General features: G+C 36.9%; 1 protein-coding gene across 1 annotated transcript in view; it reads right to left on the bottom strand.

Annotated features, from left to right (window-relative positions):
• Positions 1–12,205: 12,205 nt before the first annotated feature.
• Positions 12,206–17,991, bottom strand: part of KCNH7 (potassium voltage-gated channel, subfamily H (eag-related), member 7) — a gene marked incomplete at its 5' end in the record, with an annotated part of 52,074 nt that continues 46,288 nt past the window's right edge. Inside the window, 2 exons of the mRNA XM_009584585.1 lie at positions 12,206–13,286; positions 14,662–14,854. Coding sequence (XP_009582880.1) covers positions 13,020–13,286; positions 14,662–14,854 — 460 coding nt within the window. The remainder of the gene's footprint in view (positions 13,287–14,661; positions 14,855–17,991) is intronic.

The raw sequence follows: 17,991 nt of genomic DNA, 5'->3' as shown, positions 1-17,991 counted from the left end.
AAACTGGCATAGATGATGCTAGTGGCAGTGATGTCTTGTTGGGCTTTCCTTCGTTCAGGACTATAGATGTGAGACTGCTTCTGCAATATAACAAAGATACTTTTTTATATGTGATCTGCAGGAGCCATTTGTAGCTGTGCTAAGGAGTAACACTGGCAACTTGGGACAAAAAAGATGCCTCTTTCTCTTTCTGTTTTCCCAAAGACTTGCTGATCTAACTAGTTCATTGTAGTGTTTACTTTTACAAGGCTGTGGGTTTTGTGCTCTGTCACTTTCTTGTTGGTTGCTCCCATGTTCCTCTCAGGTGATTGTGTGGCATGACAAGCCTTGCATTATTGTATCTGGAAAACTTCAACTGTGTGATTGTATTTTATTTTTCTTAGTCACTTAAATGCTTGGATAAAACATCCCATGTTTAAAAATAGGTAAATTAAGCTTTACTTTGCTTTTATAAGTAAGGGCAACATAGAAGTACAGTAAAATCTATAAGCTGCTCATAAAATTGTAGTTCTCGGATACTCGAAACCACTTCAAATTGTATGTGACCCAGCCTGAAGAAGGGAACCCCTGCCACCTCTTGTGGTATCTGCATAAAAAGAAAGTACTTTGAAATCCTGGCATGGATAAGTGATGAATAAACACTGAAAAGGAAAGACTGATCCAATAGCAAATGCAGGAAAATTAAATGATTAGAACTTAATGTTCAGAACTGCATTTTGTTTTTTAAATTTTATTAGAGTATCTAAAATAATGACTACAGTGTCCTGCAGACAATATCGCTAATGTCCATATGGTATCTGTTTAAAAACAAAACCACCTCCACACCCAAACCCCCAAAGCAAAACAAAACCTAGCAGTATAATAGTAACTTCTATTTTTTTTTTTTTGAAAGCTTCCTTGGTAATGCAGTCAAAGGCATGTGGAACTGTTTCTGGAGTTGCACTATTCTGTTTTGTCACCAAGTGTTGTCAAAACTCCTTTAAATGGAGGTCATTTAACAATAAATCCAGTTGTAGGACTGAGTCTGAAATTGATTTATTTTTTGAAATAAACAGTGCAACAGGTATTTCTTAATCATGCATAAGGTACATTTTCATTGTAAAATTGAAGTATTTCAGGCTATCAAGGTGAAGATGCTGAAATTTTTTTTTTTTCCCCCTCCCAAAGTATTGAAGTTATAGACGCCTGGAATGCCAGTGACAATGGGACAGCCAATGCCAGGAGCGGTACCAAATATGTCTCATGGTACACACTCTGGATGTTCTGCATACGTTGGTACTTACTCTGCTGCTGCTGACCCCAAGTTGACTTACTTCAGTACTATTGCTGGACAGGTAAGATAATATAAACAATATAACTATATAATCATCTGTGAAAACAACCCTAGTAAAGTTTTGTTTCATGATTTTTTTCTTCAGTAGAAATACCTTAGCATAATGTTCCGAGTGATAATCATTCCTCTTCAGGTAAAATGTACAGTTTTCAACAATAATTGTAATTGTAGTTGACAGTAGAGTTTACAGTACTACAGACTTGAGAGGACATGTCGCTGTTTAATAAGATAAAATTAATCAAAATATGTTGGCAGTTCACATTCAGATTCTCACTGCCATCTTGAAATAGTGTTTCTTCTTTAGGTTTGCTGTACCTTATTATACACGTTAGTGCTATAATTCTGTATGCAGATAACAGAAACTTAAAAGCCAGTTGTGAAACTTTTGAGACTAGGATTTCGGCTGACTTTGTTCTGTACTGCATGTGGAGCTTGGCTAGAAAAGTATAATGCAGACATAACTTCCCAGGTTAGCGTCCCGAGGAACTGGAGTCTCCAGAACGGTTGATGCGTGTTTTGCAAGGTATTTCTTCTGGCATGAGGTCTTAAATCTGACATTTCTGTTCTTTAAGATCATAAAATTTTTAGAGTGGAGGGCGGGCTCGTAGATGTTGTGAGACTAAACCTATTTTTTGAACATATGTATGGGATGTGCTAGCTTTGAAGAGTTGCATGGTGTTTTTTAAAAAGGAAGTATTAAATACTGTAGATATTTTTATAATGTTGTTAGTAGATAGTGATAGGAGTTGTTGTATTCCAAGAGTCTGCATTAACATTCATATGACTTACAGATGGTAATATGACCGCTGCAATATCATAAAGGAGTAATATGTTAAAAGGAGCAATAGTCAGGGAATTCGGTAGTTCAATATGGGGGAAGAAGACGCATGGAAGGTGGCAAGGATTCACAGAGGTCATGCGCACAGCCCCACAGGTTACGAGGCTGTTCTGGCTTCTGTGGTGCCCACGTGCACCTTCTCAGGAACATAGATCTGCAGAAGCAATGTATTGGAAGATCTCCAGTTACAGGTGAGTGACCTTCTTTTTTAGATTAGAGGGGCTTCTTTTCTTCTCTTTATATTTTAAATTGCATAGGCTCTGAACCTCAGTGCTTCTATTTCTGTTTAATGTCCCTGCACTAGGTGAATAACAAGAGGAGATTTGATGGGTAAAAGGAGAAGCATCTATTAATTATTTCAAAGTGGAAATGCTAACAATTTGGATACTAAGCATTGAAAACAAAGGTGTCATAATTGTAATCAACTTGCTGATTATCTTCACATGTAAATTCTACATTAGAAAATGCTATATCTTTGATAGTGTTTTTGAATATGTTTAGTGGATGTTTAATTATCTGTTTACCTGCTCACTCACTGCCATTGATATGCTTTAAGCAGAGAATTCTGCTTACTGCTTCCAGTTTAGATCAGGTGCTCTTCTTTTATGGTGACTATTTAACACTGTAAGAACATGTTGGGTATTGCTACAGGTAATCTAATGCATTAAAAATCACTGGTATTTTTTGCAAGTAAAATGTGAATTGTCAGCTGTGGCAAATGTGTGCATTTGTTCTGCAGGATGGAGAAGTAGATGCCGAAAAACTGCAGAGATATCTAATGCAGTCTGGAATCAGTGGAACCTATTATTGTAAGATACTGAGTGTTTTGCTATGCCAGCCCGGCAGGTATAGCTCAATGTTAAAGAGAGGTTACCACCACCGCCTTCCCTTCTGAGGTGCAAAGTTGAGAAGACTGGGCTTTTATGCCTAATCTAATTCTGTCACCCTTCAAAATAAAATGATGATGTTAAGGAGGCTACTCCAAGATACTAAGTTAATGTATCACTTGGTTCTGTAGTAGACAGACTGAATAAAAAGGGTGTTTTTAGTATTGGGCTACTTGAATGTTTTTTGTTTCTTTTTTAAATTGGATTTTAAAAAAAAGAATTCATGGTCACTGTCATTGCTGAAACTAATTGTTAAAAATAATACCAATTACAAACTTCTGATTCTTTTTTTTTTAAATTACCCTTTCAGCATTCAGATTAGAAGCTTGCAGAATTATGATATCCATGTAGGTTATGTCCTTGTACATATTAGGACTTTAGTGGAATCTTGGTATCACTTTGAACCTGTTGGTGATTATGAGACACTTGAATTTTAAATTCTCTTAAACTGATAACTTTTAATACTAGTTTCGTTTGAGCATTTATAATGGGGTGTGGATGCTGGTTATGGAGGTGTATTATTTGTATAACTGCTTTATTTGATTTGCATGTCTTGCACTTTGTAATTTTACAGAGTGGCTTCATTCATGTTAAGCTGACCACCAGCAGTATGAGCATTAGAAATTGGAGCTTCCATTAAACTTTCACAGTTTCTCGAAAGGAAAGTTGAGATAAAGGTATGGTCATCATTCCTGATGGTGTGTTTAACTTAATGCATGCAACTGTAATGAAGTCATCAAAATATCTGTAAAAATAATTTATCTTAGTATTAACATATAATGCAAATTGCATCTTAATATTAAAAGCCTAATTCTGTAGTTGATATTCACTGCTCTTCTATTCTACTGCAGATTATTACTGTGAATAGTCCTGCTTGTTAGTGGTGTAACTACTTTATTGCTATGGGAAGTTATTGCTGGATCACCACAGTAGACTGTTGAAGTTATCGGTAGAATGTAGGTAGCAAGATGTGAACTGTTCAGCTGACTAAATAATTTTTGTACATGCTCTAACTAATACTATGAAGTGAGATTGAGGAATCCGTTTTGTTGCTAGAAGTCCAAAAGCAGAAACAGCGTTGACTATCTCTTCATACAATTTTGTGAATGCTTTTCATCTAGTAGATAAGTTATTTCTAATATTTAAACTTGTGGGTCCCTCCATCTGTGAGGATGGAAGTAGGCCATTCCTTTTGAATCTCACTGATGGTTAGTGTAATTGTACTTGTCACACTTCCAAAATCTCCAAACACTGACTTGCCTATTACTTCCTCTTCAGTTCTTGCAGTGCACCATGGCATTCTGAGTGCTGAACTGCTGGAGGAAAAGAGGATCACCAACCTGTCAAAGTTCCAGTTTGGAAGAACTGCTGTGAATGGAAGCTATTGTAGAGTTTTTAACCTTCCTGCTTGATAAGACAATGTGCTTTGAATGAATACTTCGATTTTTAAGTGCGCGATTCACAGCAAGAAATATTTTTTGCATTTTACTATATTTAGAAGCGTGGCTTTTTTGATCTGTACATGTATAATTCCAGACGAGTAAATTTCTGTGTTAAGCTCAAGAGCTTAATGAAAAGGAAAAGCTTATGGTCATACATAATAGGCCGTGTCTTATAAATGGGTAGCTTGCTTACACAAATAAAGCATCAGGTACCCTAAATGCTATATACGTTTTTTTCATTAGTAGTGGCATACTGTCTCAGATGGCATACTCTGAAAAATTCTGCTGGTTTGGAGAAACTAGATCAGTGGATTCCATTAAAAAACCAAAATGTTCTAGGTAAGACTTTCTTACTGCTCCAGCTTGTTGCAATACAGTGGTGTTTTTGTGAGGCAAGCTTAGATAATACTATTTGAAAACAACTGGAATGGCCTTCAAATGATTGTATTTTTTTAATCCCGCCTAAGGCTTTTCCTGAAGGAGATCTGTGGGTGTGGAGTTCTGTTTTTTTTTGTTTGTTTGTTTTGTTTGTTTGTTTTGTTTGTTTGTTTTGTTTGTTTGTTTTGTTTGTTTGTTTTGTTTGTTTGTTGTTTGTCTGTTTTTTTCTTTTTTCTTTTTTCTTTTTTCTTTTTTCTTTTTTCTTTTTTCTTTTTTCTTTTTTCTTTTTTCTTTTTTCTTTTTTCTTTTTTCTTTTTTCTTTTTTCTTTTTTCTTTTTTCTTTTTTCTTTTTTCTTTTTTCTTTTTTCTTTTTTCTTTTTTCTTTTTTCTTTTTTCTTGCTCAGCTTGTCTCAAAAGCTTTCAATTCATCTGGATCAGTAAAATCACTTACTGAATAGGTCTTGTATGGTAAACCCATTCCATGATTCACTCTAAATTCTCTGAAAAAAAATGATTCAAGCAGTGGAAGTTCTTCTGGCTGGAAGACAGATATTTAGACAGCACTTTTAGTCAAAATATTTTGTGAAAATTTTGGCCTCAATGGATAGCAATTGTCAGATTTATTACCCAGATTTTGTAACTAGAAGTTATCTTAGATTTTTGAATTCCTTGGTCGGTGAAGTTAGAGGGAGTAGACATGGATATAACTTCTAGTTCTATTTGAGGGATGGAGGTCAATATGATACATGGAGATTGTTGTGGTCATAGGATTTTTCTGAAAAGGTCTAATTTTGTGTCTCTATTCTGTATGCTTCAAGCCAGTGAGTGGTGTCCTGTGTAATCCTGTGCTTTTACGTTTATTCCCATGGTGTTATGAATATACTAAATATAATTAAATTTTTTTTTTTTTTTTCTCAGTGTTTTTGGTGCAGATATATATTCAACCTTTTTGGATCCCTGTTAGTGGTGTTTGCAATATAGTAACTAAATTCAAGTCAGTCACAAATAAAATGTTCACATCCTGTTGCTTATGACTGAAATAAGTGCATTACACTTATTTGTGCATATTTAGATTTCTTGCAAATAAGTTTTCATGGTGATATAAAATACTGAATATATCCGCAGTGTGCAAGTGCTTTTATTTGTACAGTAAACAATTTTCCAGGAGATTTTTTCTGAAAGCAAAAATAACTGCATTGTACAAAAACCTGTTATACAAACAGGATTTGCTACAGCTCATGATAGTGAAGTATTTATCTAGACTAAGTTTTCAAAACTTTCTTTGTATTTCCAACTTTACAATATCATAAAGTTGCAGTATAGAAAATGTAAATAATGCATAAAAGGGGCAGATGCCTCCTGTGGGAGGCTTTAATTTGGTCCATCTAATTACCATTCCAAAGAGAATAGCCATATTCTGCATTCATTAATAATCAAAGAACTTCCCAAGTGGGCATTAAAAAAACCCCAAGTGGCTAGATGAAGAAAAATGTTTCGTCATTAATAATGCAGTTCTATCTACTACTCATACATAGAGGTACAGTGAGAAAAAGTAAGCTTGCCATAGTGATGCCTTCGTGCAATTACAAGCTCTGGGACGTGCTCCTTTAGTATCATTGATAAAACTTGGTTTTATCTTGATTTTCATATGCGATCTGTTCTGTGGATCTTGTTTATTTTTTCTCTGTTAAGCTATTTGCTGTTTAACTTCTAATATACTCTTTCTCAAGTCTAGGAAAAAAATGTGTGGAGTATAAGTGACACAGGGACTGCTGTATGATATAAATACATATCATTCCTAATAAAACTGAAGGAAATTTTAGGTTCAGAGTAATCGTGTTAAAGGACCTTCTACATGCTCTTTTTATTCCAAGTAAGAAGCTACTTAAAAATTAATTCTGTGTCTGGACTGCTGTTGAAAATATGCCGATGGCTGCGTATCAAGTGTGTCTCCATTCTGAATAAATTTTACAATTTGCCAGTATTTTCATTAAAAATTTTGACATTAAATTTGAAACTGAGACTAGGTCTGCTATTTGTGCCTGGCTACTAGATACCACAGATCAAACAAGTGCATCCCCCTGTATTTTAAGTGGGGTTTGCATTAGTGATAATGAGGTAAGAGTAAACTAATAGGGAGCATTGAGGTTGCATTTTCATTTGTGTGCAAAAAAGGAGGGGAAAAGAAAACCCACCCAACTCTGGAAACTTTATTAAAAGCATGATTGCAGCCATTTGGAGCAGCTGCAAGTAATGGTGTGGGTTTGAATAAAATGTCAGAAATTACCCACAGTTTAAAAACAATCCAAAATAAAACAACCCCCAAAATAAAAAAAGCCCAAACAAAAAACCCCAAACCCACAAACCACTAGCCTCTGCACACAGACCTTGCTTATCAGACCCATTTTCATTCACTTTGTAGTTGCTCCAGGCACCAGGTTAGTGTTTCCCGCTTTGTGGGTCACTGTAATGCCCTTAGTACACCACTGCTAACTCATACTGAACCTGGAAGCTCTGGTTGTCAGGCAGTGGAGGGCAGCTATCTCTTTCACTTGAACAGAATTAATCTGGGCTTGGCCAAGGATAGCACAAGATTAGTTTGGCAGCCATTTCCTACAAGCAAAGTTCGTTATTCTGCGACAGATGTAGTGCAGTGAATGTATAGCCTGTATGGTAACAGGGCTTGGTGAGAAGTGTTGCTTCCTCCTCAGAAGAGCTCAGTGCTATGGGTGCTGAGCCTCAGAAATGTCAGTCTCTGTGAAAGAGAAGATTAAACTCTGAGAATCAGACGTGAAGAGGGGTGGTTGGTTCCTTCCAACTGCCTCCTTGAATGTAAAACCCTCTGTGTGAGTTCATATGTCTCATCTGCTGGGCCACCACTTTCTCATTCTTGGAAATACCTGGCAACTAGAGGTTTCAAAACTGGGAGTAAATGCTAATGTTTGAATTGCAGTTATCTTCTATTAGTCTTGTCTCATGTCTTCACTAACCTTCTGTGAAGGATTAGGATGTTAAAAGGTACTAAATTTTGATATCTACCATTTATTTCTGGCTATGAGGCTTATCCTTGAGCTCTTGTGGATATCCTATCTTTTACTAAAACTTTTTTAATGGTTTGGTTTCATATAGGTTGAAAGAATGCTAAAAGAATAGAATTACCCTGTTCTAAAAGTCTGTCTGAATGAAAAAACTAAAAAACTGGTTGCATTGAGCAGAACAGATTCTTCTGCTTCGTGCATCAAGATTTGATGTCAGTTTTGCTATGCAAGCTTTTTTTTTTTAACCGTAAATAACTAGAAGGTGCGAGTCATGCTCGGAATGCCCATGGATGAAGTTATTCTAATAGTTTTTCCAAACACGACTGTCTTGCAATAACTTTGCCATTAGCTAGAAACAGTGAGATTTGTTGGGAGCAGCAGCTTTGAGTTTTTTGAGTTTTGATCAGTTAAGTCTTTGCTACCTAGAAATTCATTGTGCCTAATCTCTTAATTAACAACACGCGGCAGAACTTCACATGTAGCAGTCAGAAGATGTAAAATCGTGTACGATGTCAGCATAATTAATAATGCTTTTTCAAAAATGCTGTCTGTTCATTTCCATCATTTCTCTCATTGTCAAAATTTTACTGGATTTTAGTCAATTCAGGTTACTGAATGTAATTATATTGCTCTACAGGAACTAAGAACTCGGGGAATTGTAGCCTTTTAGAAGGCATTTGCTTTTGCTTTGACAAAATACCATCAATTTGAGATTCTGAAAAATGTAAGAGGGAGGAAAAGAATGTCTATAATACTACTCCCAAAATGTAAAAGGTATTTAATGACAAATATTTCAAGTTGGCAACGTACCAGTGAATTACAAACCGCCAGGTGTTATTTCTTGCTACGACTAGCTTGGAATATATCACACTTATGTGGTGCATTTGAGGAACCTGCGCAGATTTTTTTGTGGAGAAAAATTCTTAGGTTTTCTTTAATGAAGTCAATTTTTGTACTGTCTCAGTGATATTGAAAATGCCACTATGTTATTGATGCCACAAAAACATTTTGGAAACATCCAAAAGCCAATTTCTGGGTCTACAGAAGTATTGTTATAAGTAACAAGCTGTTGCTCTGTTTAAGATTGAGCTCATTATATGAGGAAAAAATCATTCTGTGTGTATATTCAGAGAGAGCCTTTAGGTGAATGGAGAGGAGGTGCCCACTAGACCCAATTCCCAATCTGCTGAACAATGTGATAAAATATAACTGCTGGCTCCATTGGAATGAAATACTTCTCATTTAAGCCAACATATGAGGAGTCAAACCTTAAATACTAGCGTAGGCATCTGTTCACAGTGTAAGAATATTTAACAGACGAGTATAGAAACATCACAGCTTCTAATCTGCAGGTGTGGTATGACGTACGACTTTCATTCGAGGAATCATGCCTTCCGCTACGCTGCTGTTGCAGTTTCTCACTGTTCTATTCGTGTCCAGGCTAGCTCAGCAGCTCTCAGAGGGGAGGACACAGAATTCATCTGTGTGCAAAACTCAAGTTGCTTCATGTAAGCAGGCAGGCAGAGGCACGCGAAGCTGTGCTTTCCAGCTCTTTGGGTGTTACTTACAATGGGGGTGAGTCACACGGAAGCTGTGATGACCTGTGCTCACCAGAGAGAGGGGATTGCTAGGGCAGAATCTGCAGCAGGAAAAGGGAAGACAGGTTCATCCATGGGTAGCAGCTGTGAGATGGGAGACCGGAAAACATGAGTTCGCTGAGTGAACAAACGGTGGGAACGTGGAAGGAGAGAAAAGCATGCAATTGGTCACATGCTTCCTGGAAACAGCGTCGTTAGGTAGGTCAAGACACATGATTTATGTGTATTCCTGTAAATCTGTGCATGTAGATGGACATGCACGTGCAAATGGTGTGGGTTGCTGCGCAGCTTAAATATTGAAAAGCATCACAATCTATCATTTGCTTTAAACGCTGAACGAGGCCCACAGCTGGTGGAAGCTAATGAACTTCATGAAGAGGTCTGCTGATTTGTACCGTCTCACCTCTCACATTTGGAGTGATTGTCCCAATTGCTTTGATACTTCAGCTACATTAGCTATTCTTGAATTTCCAGAATACTTCTCTGTATCTACAAGTTATAACTGATACGTATTTTTAGCCACACGTTTTAAATGTAAATAGCCAAAATAAGTGTTCCTAAGCTCAAGCAAGACCAAAACTTATCTCCTAAAGTCCAGAAAGATATGTTACAGCTGTGTATTGTGATGTGTGGATATGCAATCCTTACGCTATTCCCAGCTTGATTTGGATAACACAGACCCATTTCTATCAAGCCAGAAACAGATTGGACTTAAAAGGAACCCTGTACAAGAAAAAGAAAAAAAAAAAAAAAAAAAAAAAGGAGAGGCAATTTTTGCTGTTTAGAAAATGAACACATTTCAAAAAACAATGGTTTGTACCTGTCTCTAGAAGAAAAAAGCTTGAAGCAATGGGTCTTCATGTGCTTCACCATACCTCAAAAAGAAAAGAAGGTATCTGAGAAGGCAGATCTTTCTTTGGCAGGGAAGGGGCTGCTACAGTATTGCCAACCAAGTCGTCATCTTTCATGTTTTTTTCTTCATTCATTGGCAGATGTCTAGGGAGCTTAGAATCCCCGTAACTTTGCAAAGTCTCCCTTAGTTGCCCCCATTTGAGATATTTCTTCTTGATAAATACAGACAAGAAGAAGGGAAGGAACAAAGCCTCTTTGAGCCAAGAAAAGGAGTAAGGGATGGAGCTTTTCCTTCACTTGGACTAATTGAAATAGTTGTTGCTTTTCCTATTCCCCAACACCCCTTCCCCAGTCTACCTGTTTTGCTCAGTCTCTTTGCATTGATGTGAAATACCAAGTGATGAAATTGGACAAAAGGCATTTTGTAAAGCAATGCTCATGCATTATACTTTTTTCATTAATTTTATTTTTCATTTCTGCCAGACTCTTTTAAATGTAGCATAACTACAAATACTTTTTTAGAAAATGTGCTAGCTCGTTCTTTGTAACAGACATTAATATTAGTTACTAGACTGAGATAGAGCAGAAGTTGTTAATGCTTGCTATTTAAAAAAAAAGCAGAAGCTATTTCACTTTGTTATTCAGCACTCCTGTTTCAATGGAGTATATGCAGGCCCAATGATGCTGTCACCTAGGATCTGACCCTGCAAGGCACTAAGCAGTGCAGACCTCCTGTTGTCATGGTAGGAGTAAGAGCAGTCACCACGTTGTAGCATTTGGACGTCTCAACAATCAACAGTAGCATGAGGCAGAAGAAAATTTGATCTTGTATGGGAAGGGTTGGTTTCTCTTTTCACTTACAAAGGCATTCAGTTAATTCATTTTTGTGTCTTTACATGCAAAGGTAAAGCAGAGCCTTGCTCAGTAGCTCAACACGAACACTAATTTTAAATGAGAGAAGATTCAGCCACCTTGGGTTTATCTACTGGCTGTGTATGATTAAAAATGTTATGTATCATTCCGACCCAAGCACATAATATATGTATCTATTAATGTGAGGGTCAACCACTATTGCATTACTCTGTAGCACTGGTTTAGAACATACGGTTTAATTTGGTTTTAGTTAAAAATTAACTGCTCCCCCACTAACTGGGTTACATGTTTTTCTGAAACCAGATCTCTTCCTAGAGGAATTTCACATTAAAGCTTTAAGATTAGAAAATCATGTGAACATTTTAAAATATTTAAAAACAGTAATAAAAAGGTCAGTTCCTTCTAAAATAAACACAACATTTGAAGCAGAATAATATTTTAATAAAATTAAATCTAAGTATTCACAAAGCATTATGCACATACAGTACATACTGTATTTAAAGCCTACGGACCTTAAATAATTTTATTATAATGTAGTCAGCTTTAGACACAAGCTAAGCTTACTCATTTTGTAATAAGAAAGTTTACAGTTGTTCCTGAAAGTGATTTTACATATATACATATATATATATAGCTCTATATCTATACTCCTACATGTAAGTGTAGGTATATACACACACTTGTGTGTATGTGTGTATATAAATTTATACACACATACATACACACATATGTACATATATAAAATACACACATGCACACATACAGGAGGTGTGCGTGGTGTATGTGTGTGTCCACATACATCTATAGCCTATCTAGGATCATTGTAGAGGGGCCAGTCAGTAAAAACAGATAACTGCAAACAACCACTCCAATAATTATAAAACAAAAATGTGTAAAGTATTTTTTAATTAAACAGATTGTTAATAATTTGTACTGAACAAAAGGAACACAGTCTTCTGTATTATATAGAAATTAGATTTATTGCATTGGATTATGTTTGTGTGACAGATGAAGAGTACCTGCCTGCTCATGACAGCTAACTTCTATGATGCAATTAAAAAAAAAAAAAAAGTACTGGAAACAAATTATTCAATTAATGCAGTTTTGTGGATGCAACCTGTGGTGACACTTTCCAGCATGTGGCAGAGTTTTCCTGACTCTTAAAATACTGCCCTACATGAACAGGTTTGGAAGGAGGCTGGTTTCTCTGTCCTAATTGTTTCAAACCCAGAAGACTTGGTTACCTTATTCTTTCTCTAGATTCAGAATCACTGTGATTTATTGTAAAAAGCTCACTACAAGAAAGATAAATCAATTTTCAAAAGTGAGCTAGAAGATGATTATGCTTGAATTTTAGCTTGGTCAGGTAGGAGTTTTTTCTACGAGAATTATTGTTATTGGTCTCCTATTTGCTCTGAAGACATATCCACAATAAGATACTATTTCCATGACAGCAGTAAATGGTAATCTCCATGCAACATAAACTGTAATTTCAGAACATGCATGTTATTTAAAAAAAATAAAAATATAAGGTGCCTTGAGAATGCTGGCAGTTTTACATTTGGAACATAGAGTTAGTGTGTGTATATATATATTTACATCAGAACTGCTCAACTTTACCTTACAAGCTTCAGATTTAGGAAAATATACAGTACTTTTGCATATAATGGTATATTCCTTGTAGCCCCTGAGTCAAGTATAGAGGATTTAAATACAAAAAAAAGGAAAAACAGCCATTAAAAGCACTTACATTTTTATGTGAAGTAATAGTATAAAAGTATTATTTCCCAGGAAGACCAGGATCAGAAACATGCCTATGAAGACTCAAGATTCCTACAGTGCTTAGTGAAGATTCTGGCAAGGAAGGGTGCCTAGTTGGCTGGAGATAAGTTTTACAATGCTGTGGGGGACACTCTACAGACTGATCATGTTCTTCATCTAAAAAAGAAGCCAGGTTGTCTTCTGAGGCTGTGTTAAGATGCACTCCACTTGAGAGGGACTCTTTGGATTTAAGTTTCGATTTTTCAAGGTCTAGAAATTCAGGACACTGGAAGGGAGGATAAGAAACAAGATGGTAATAATTAAATCAGTCTCTTCCAGACTCTTGTTCTGCTCAAAATTAGCACATTCAGATGGTTACTGGAAAACCATGTTTGAAAATTAAGTAGTGTACTGAAATATTTTTACGTGGTACTGCATTTGATTTAATGTAATTGAATGCAATTCTGTTGATTAATTGTAGAAGCCTGAATATCTTGTCCCCACCTCAGACTTGCTCATATGACATCAAGATACACATATGAACAGCTCTTTCTGAAGGGCTGAATATTCTTGAGACCCTATCTAAGAGTATAGATTTCAACATTCTTGAATTTGCAGTTTTGTTTCAGAACGTAACTCTGGAATTGCATCCTTCCGAACAATATAACCTTTTGGATTCCAGTCTCAGCACGCAGTTCTCCTTCACTTTTAAACTCAGAATTTGTGTGAAGTGTGCAGTGCGCCTGCTGATGTTTGTAGAGGGTGGCCAGAAACAGATATGTGTATATGTTTTGTGCAGGTATATGCACTGTGGGTTTACACTTCTGAAAACTACTGCTGTGCATTTGCTGCCCTGATAATCTTTATGCATGCAAACTGATGCCTTCTGGATGTGTTGGACTTACCGTGCCCATATGCGTTCCAGCGTACGCACGAGGAATCTGATGCAGCCAAGCACGTTGGATTTACTAGTTGTATGCTACATGACTGATTTGGGATTTCTAGACATGCAGAAGCCTGTTTGGAAATAATATGCCGCATCTCTGCCCAAGCTGTTAAACTCCAGAAATCCCAAACAAATTTGGAAAATCATCAGATTTTGCCTGAACAGAACTGGGGTGGAAAACACGTATTGGGAAACACAGGTATGTCACAGCTCTGTATGTTCATATTTCCAGCAGTAGCAAGGGACTGGACATAAGAATGGCTTTAGCCCCTCCCACTTCCATTGTGAATAACCATCGTGCTGCATCAGCTGGACTTCTCTGGCCTGTACCTTGAGGAAAACATAGTCATGGTGCTTCTCAAGACTTCATGAATGGGATCTATGGCAGATGCACCCATGCAGGCAAGTCTGATGCTTGGAAAGTGTTTGTGATTTACACCCATGTCTAGTATTTGTCATTTCTGCTAACTTTTGTGAAAAGCATGATAAGTAAATGAGTCTGATTATAAGATCATTGTATGCATCTCTACAATCCTCACAGAAAAAGTGGCCCCTGAAACTGTGGTATCTAAGTCCATTGTGGAGGTGCTAGGTCAAAATAATAATTTCATATTCCTTAAACTAGTGAACAAGCCCCTGGATTGGTATGCATTTCTTCCATCAGAAGCTAAAAAGATTAGCAAACCTCTTTTGATCTTATTGGACACGTACATACCTGAGATGAAGGACTGAAACTTCTCTCTGTTTTAATTGATGCTGCAGGCTGAAGCTTTTGTATCACCCGGATTGCTGGCTGTTGATACTCTGCACCTGCAGTCACCGTGCTATAGGCAGGTGGAATGAGCGTTGACTGCCTTCGCAGGAGCTGCAGGATGGTTTGGATATCAGCAGTCATTTGGGATTCGAGCCTAGAGAAGTAACACAAAACCGCTTAACTCATGGTCAGGAGTAGGTACATTTTAATGTACCGATTACAGATGCATTCAAGAGGGACCTGCAGCTTATTAAATAAAGCAAACAATTGCTTGTTATGACATGACCATGTCTTAAATAGGAAAGAACACAAGAGGGAGTACTGAGCCCTTCCAAAGCTTGCTCAGTACTTTGCAGAACATAGCTGCACGCTTATCTCTGATCTTTTTGCTACATTAAGAATAAGTTCATTACTGTCCCTTATGTTTGCAACGAAAAGTAACACCGGGGACCAGGTCTTTGGTTGAAATTAACTGTAATAAATGTACTCTCTTCATTGTAACTAAATTGATTGGTACTGGCTGAGGATGGGACACTACTTCTGATGCATCTGACAATTAATTCTGACATTCCCAATGCTAACACAATGCACTGAACTAAGCAGAAAACCACATTTGTGTTTTTCCACAGTTAGAGAATGAATGATGCTTTCAAGATCATTAAAAAAAACAGCCCAAGTCTCCTTACTGTGAAAATTTATTCAGACTTATTCAGGCCTCAGAATTAATGTCAACATTTCTGATGTTCAAATTCAGTAGCTTTTTTCTCTTTTCTTCTCTTTTCATAAATTTGTATATGACTTCTGAAACACTTGAGCTGCTTAAGTTGTTCATACTTACAATTCCATAGCACTGAAATGATTTTCAAATGGTCTTGCCAAGATCCGTGCCAAACTCAGCAATAGGTAATGCCTATGGTACCTCCCCAGCTGCTGGAAGGCTACAGGATATGCTATGGCAGACTGTAGTACAGATATACAGCCTTCTGTATTACAACTCATCTTCTAACACAGTAAACAAATTTTTGTCAGCAGCCTTTAATGTTGTGAGTGTTACTACTTGGGCTCCCTACAGCAGCAGAATTGGTCCTGTGCTGACAGGTTTTTGCTTTCACCAGGTGCTTCACTGTTTGATATTATTTTTTATCACATTGGAGTTGTCCATTGCCTGTGTCATTTATTTATAAAAGCATCTATGAAATTAATCTGAAAGGTATGCCCAAAGGATATTTAGGATGCTGTTTCTTCCTTTATCAGGAGAAGCTGGTTCTGTGGCATCAGTTCTCATAAAGGCCCAAACCCGGAGGTTACAGTCAATCATGCCCTACTCGCCCTCTTGTTCAGCTCTCTTGGGTTCTTTGCTACTCGCAAATGTGCTGATCTCACACAAGCATGATGCTGATGCCACAGGGGAAACTACTGCAGCAGCAGCAGCATGCCACCATCCAGAGAGCGTCCATCTGCTAAACCTGGGCCTTAACATCTCAGTGAATAAAAGGGATTTAGCATTGGAGGACTTGCATCAACAATTGTTTTTGGCTTTGAATTAACTCTAAAATTGCTCCCTTCTTACTGTGTTAGCACTTGATGGGAGTTTCCCAGTACTTCAAATCAAAGAGTACCTCTGGTAGTCTTTATTCATCATCATTGCATATATAATTTCTCTCTCATTTCTCCAAAATTTAAAACAAGCCAATGTCATGCCACCCAAGGATGAACAAACAGGAGAACCTTAGATGCTTGGCCTACAGCCTCCATGAAATTCCAATTGCTTAAAGAGGAGAAATAGCGATAGCTCTGGGGACATATTCCTCGAAAAATGGCTTTCCAGCCTTCTATATCCATTTAATAATTCGAGTGTTATGCCAAGCCTCTAACCTGGCATGGAAAACGTCAGGAAGAAGTGACCCTGCTTTTTAGTCCAGCAGGACAGATCGGACATAAGCAGGATAGAATATTGTCTTTTACATTCATAGAAGACCCAGCAAGGCCCAAAATCCTGAAAGCATGAAAAGCTTTAAAATCATGAGAAGAGTTAAAGAATAAAATGATTTAATAAAATCCATAACAATTTAAATCTTATTTTATCAGCAATAATGATATTTTCTCACTCAAAAAATACTGAGAACTTGAATAAGAATTTGATAAAACTATTGGTAAAATTGAGATATGACTTCAGTTTCAAGAGCTTAAGATTTCAGGAAAAGAAATGTAACCAAAAGACTACACACTCTTGATGGGGAACACGCAGCTGTTTAGTTATGTGACATTTACCATTACTTAGATTACTCGACTTTACTGCAATTAGAAATTACGGCAATTTATGCTTACACGTTAAAAATGTCTTTTTAATGTACTATATAGTATTCAGAAATGAAAAATGCTACGGTTTGATTGGCTTATGGTAGATGAAGGAAGGAATATGCAGTTAACCTGGCTTTAAACTGATTGCTAAAATATACAGCACAGAATGCCAATGAAGAGCTACTAAAGTATAATTAGTGCTGAGTGCGTGTCATAGTACTTGTCATGGAAAAATATTGAAAGTAATGGAATTGCCGAGTGAAAATAATAAGAAAGCCACAGACCTGAGCATAGGGCAATTTAAAATTAAGGGAAATTACATGGTAGTGTAGGATGGATGAAAACATAGTAACCATATTTTTAAGATGCTATAAGCCATGCTGCTTAGCTGTCAGCAGAGTAGTATATCAGAGAGCAAAAGAGAGAAGGAAGAGACATGTTATTAAGCAAAGGTAATAATGGCTTCTGACAAAGAAAGCACCTGTTTTCTGTTGTAACAGGTATAAGTATTTTGCCGTTGCATACCCCCATATCTTACTTATTATAGAGACAGTTGCAAAATAAGTTAATGCATCAAAAAGGGAATTTGTCTTTTTTAAACAAGGCAGCTGGTTTACTTTGGGCCTCCAGGAAACAAAAAGTACTTCAGATTTTGAAGAAACTGAAAATTGTCATTTTGTGGACATGTAGATATCTAGGAATCACTGTTAAGGGAACAGCATTCTGGGTGAGGCGAGATTTAAATTTAACAAGTTTAGGTGCCTCTGTACAGCTTCTTCATTAAAAAGTTGGTCTCCTAAACAGTCAATGGAGGAGAAAGGCTCTTCTGCAAGGCAATTCAGAGTAGCTAATGTGGGTATCCAGAGGTAAGTGATATGAATATTCTGGCAACGAATTAAAAATTTTGTACCCAGAATAGGTCTTTCCAAAAATCTGGAAGACTGAAGTTAGGCTCCTCAGAATACATATAGACAACAAAGTGCTATTTCC

The sequence above is a fragment of the Fulmarus glacialis genome, unplaced genomic scaffold, assembly GCF_000690835.1.
Source record: "Fulmarus glacialis isolate BGI_N327 unplaced genomic scaffold, ASM69083v1 scaffold12409, whole genome shotgun sequence".
In the NCBI taxonomy this organism is placed as follows: Eukaryota; Metazoa; Chordata; class Aves; order Procellariiformes; family Procellariidae; genus Fulmarus; species Fulmarus glacialis.
Note: the sequence above shows the minus strand (reverse complement) of the source record. Positions and strands in the feature narration are given on the sequence as shown.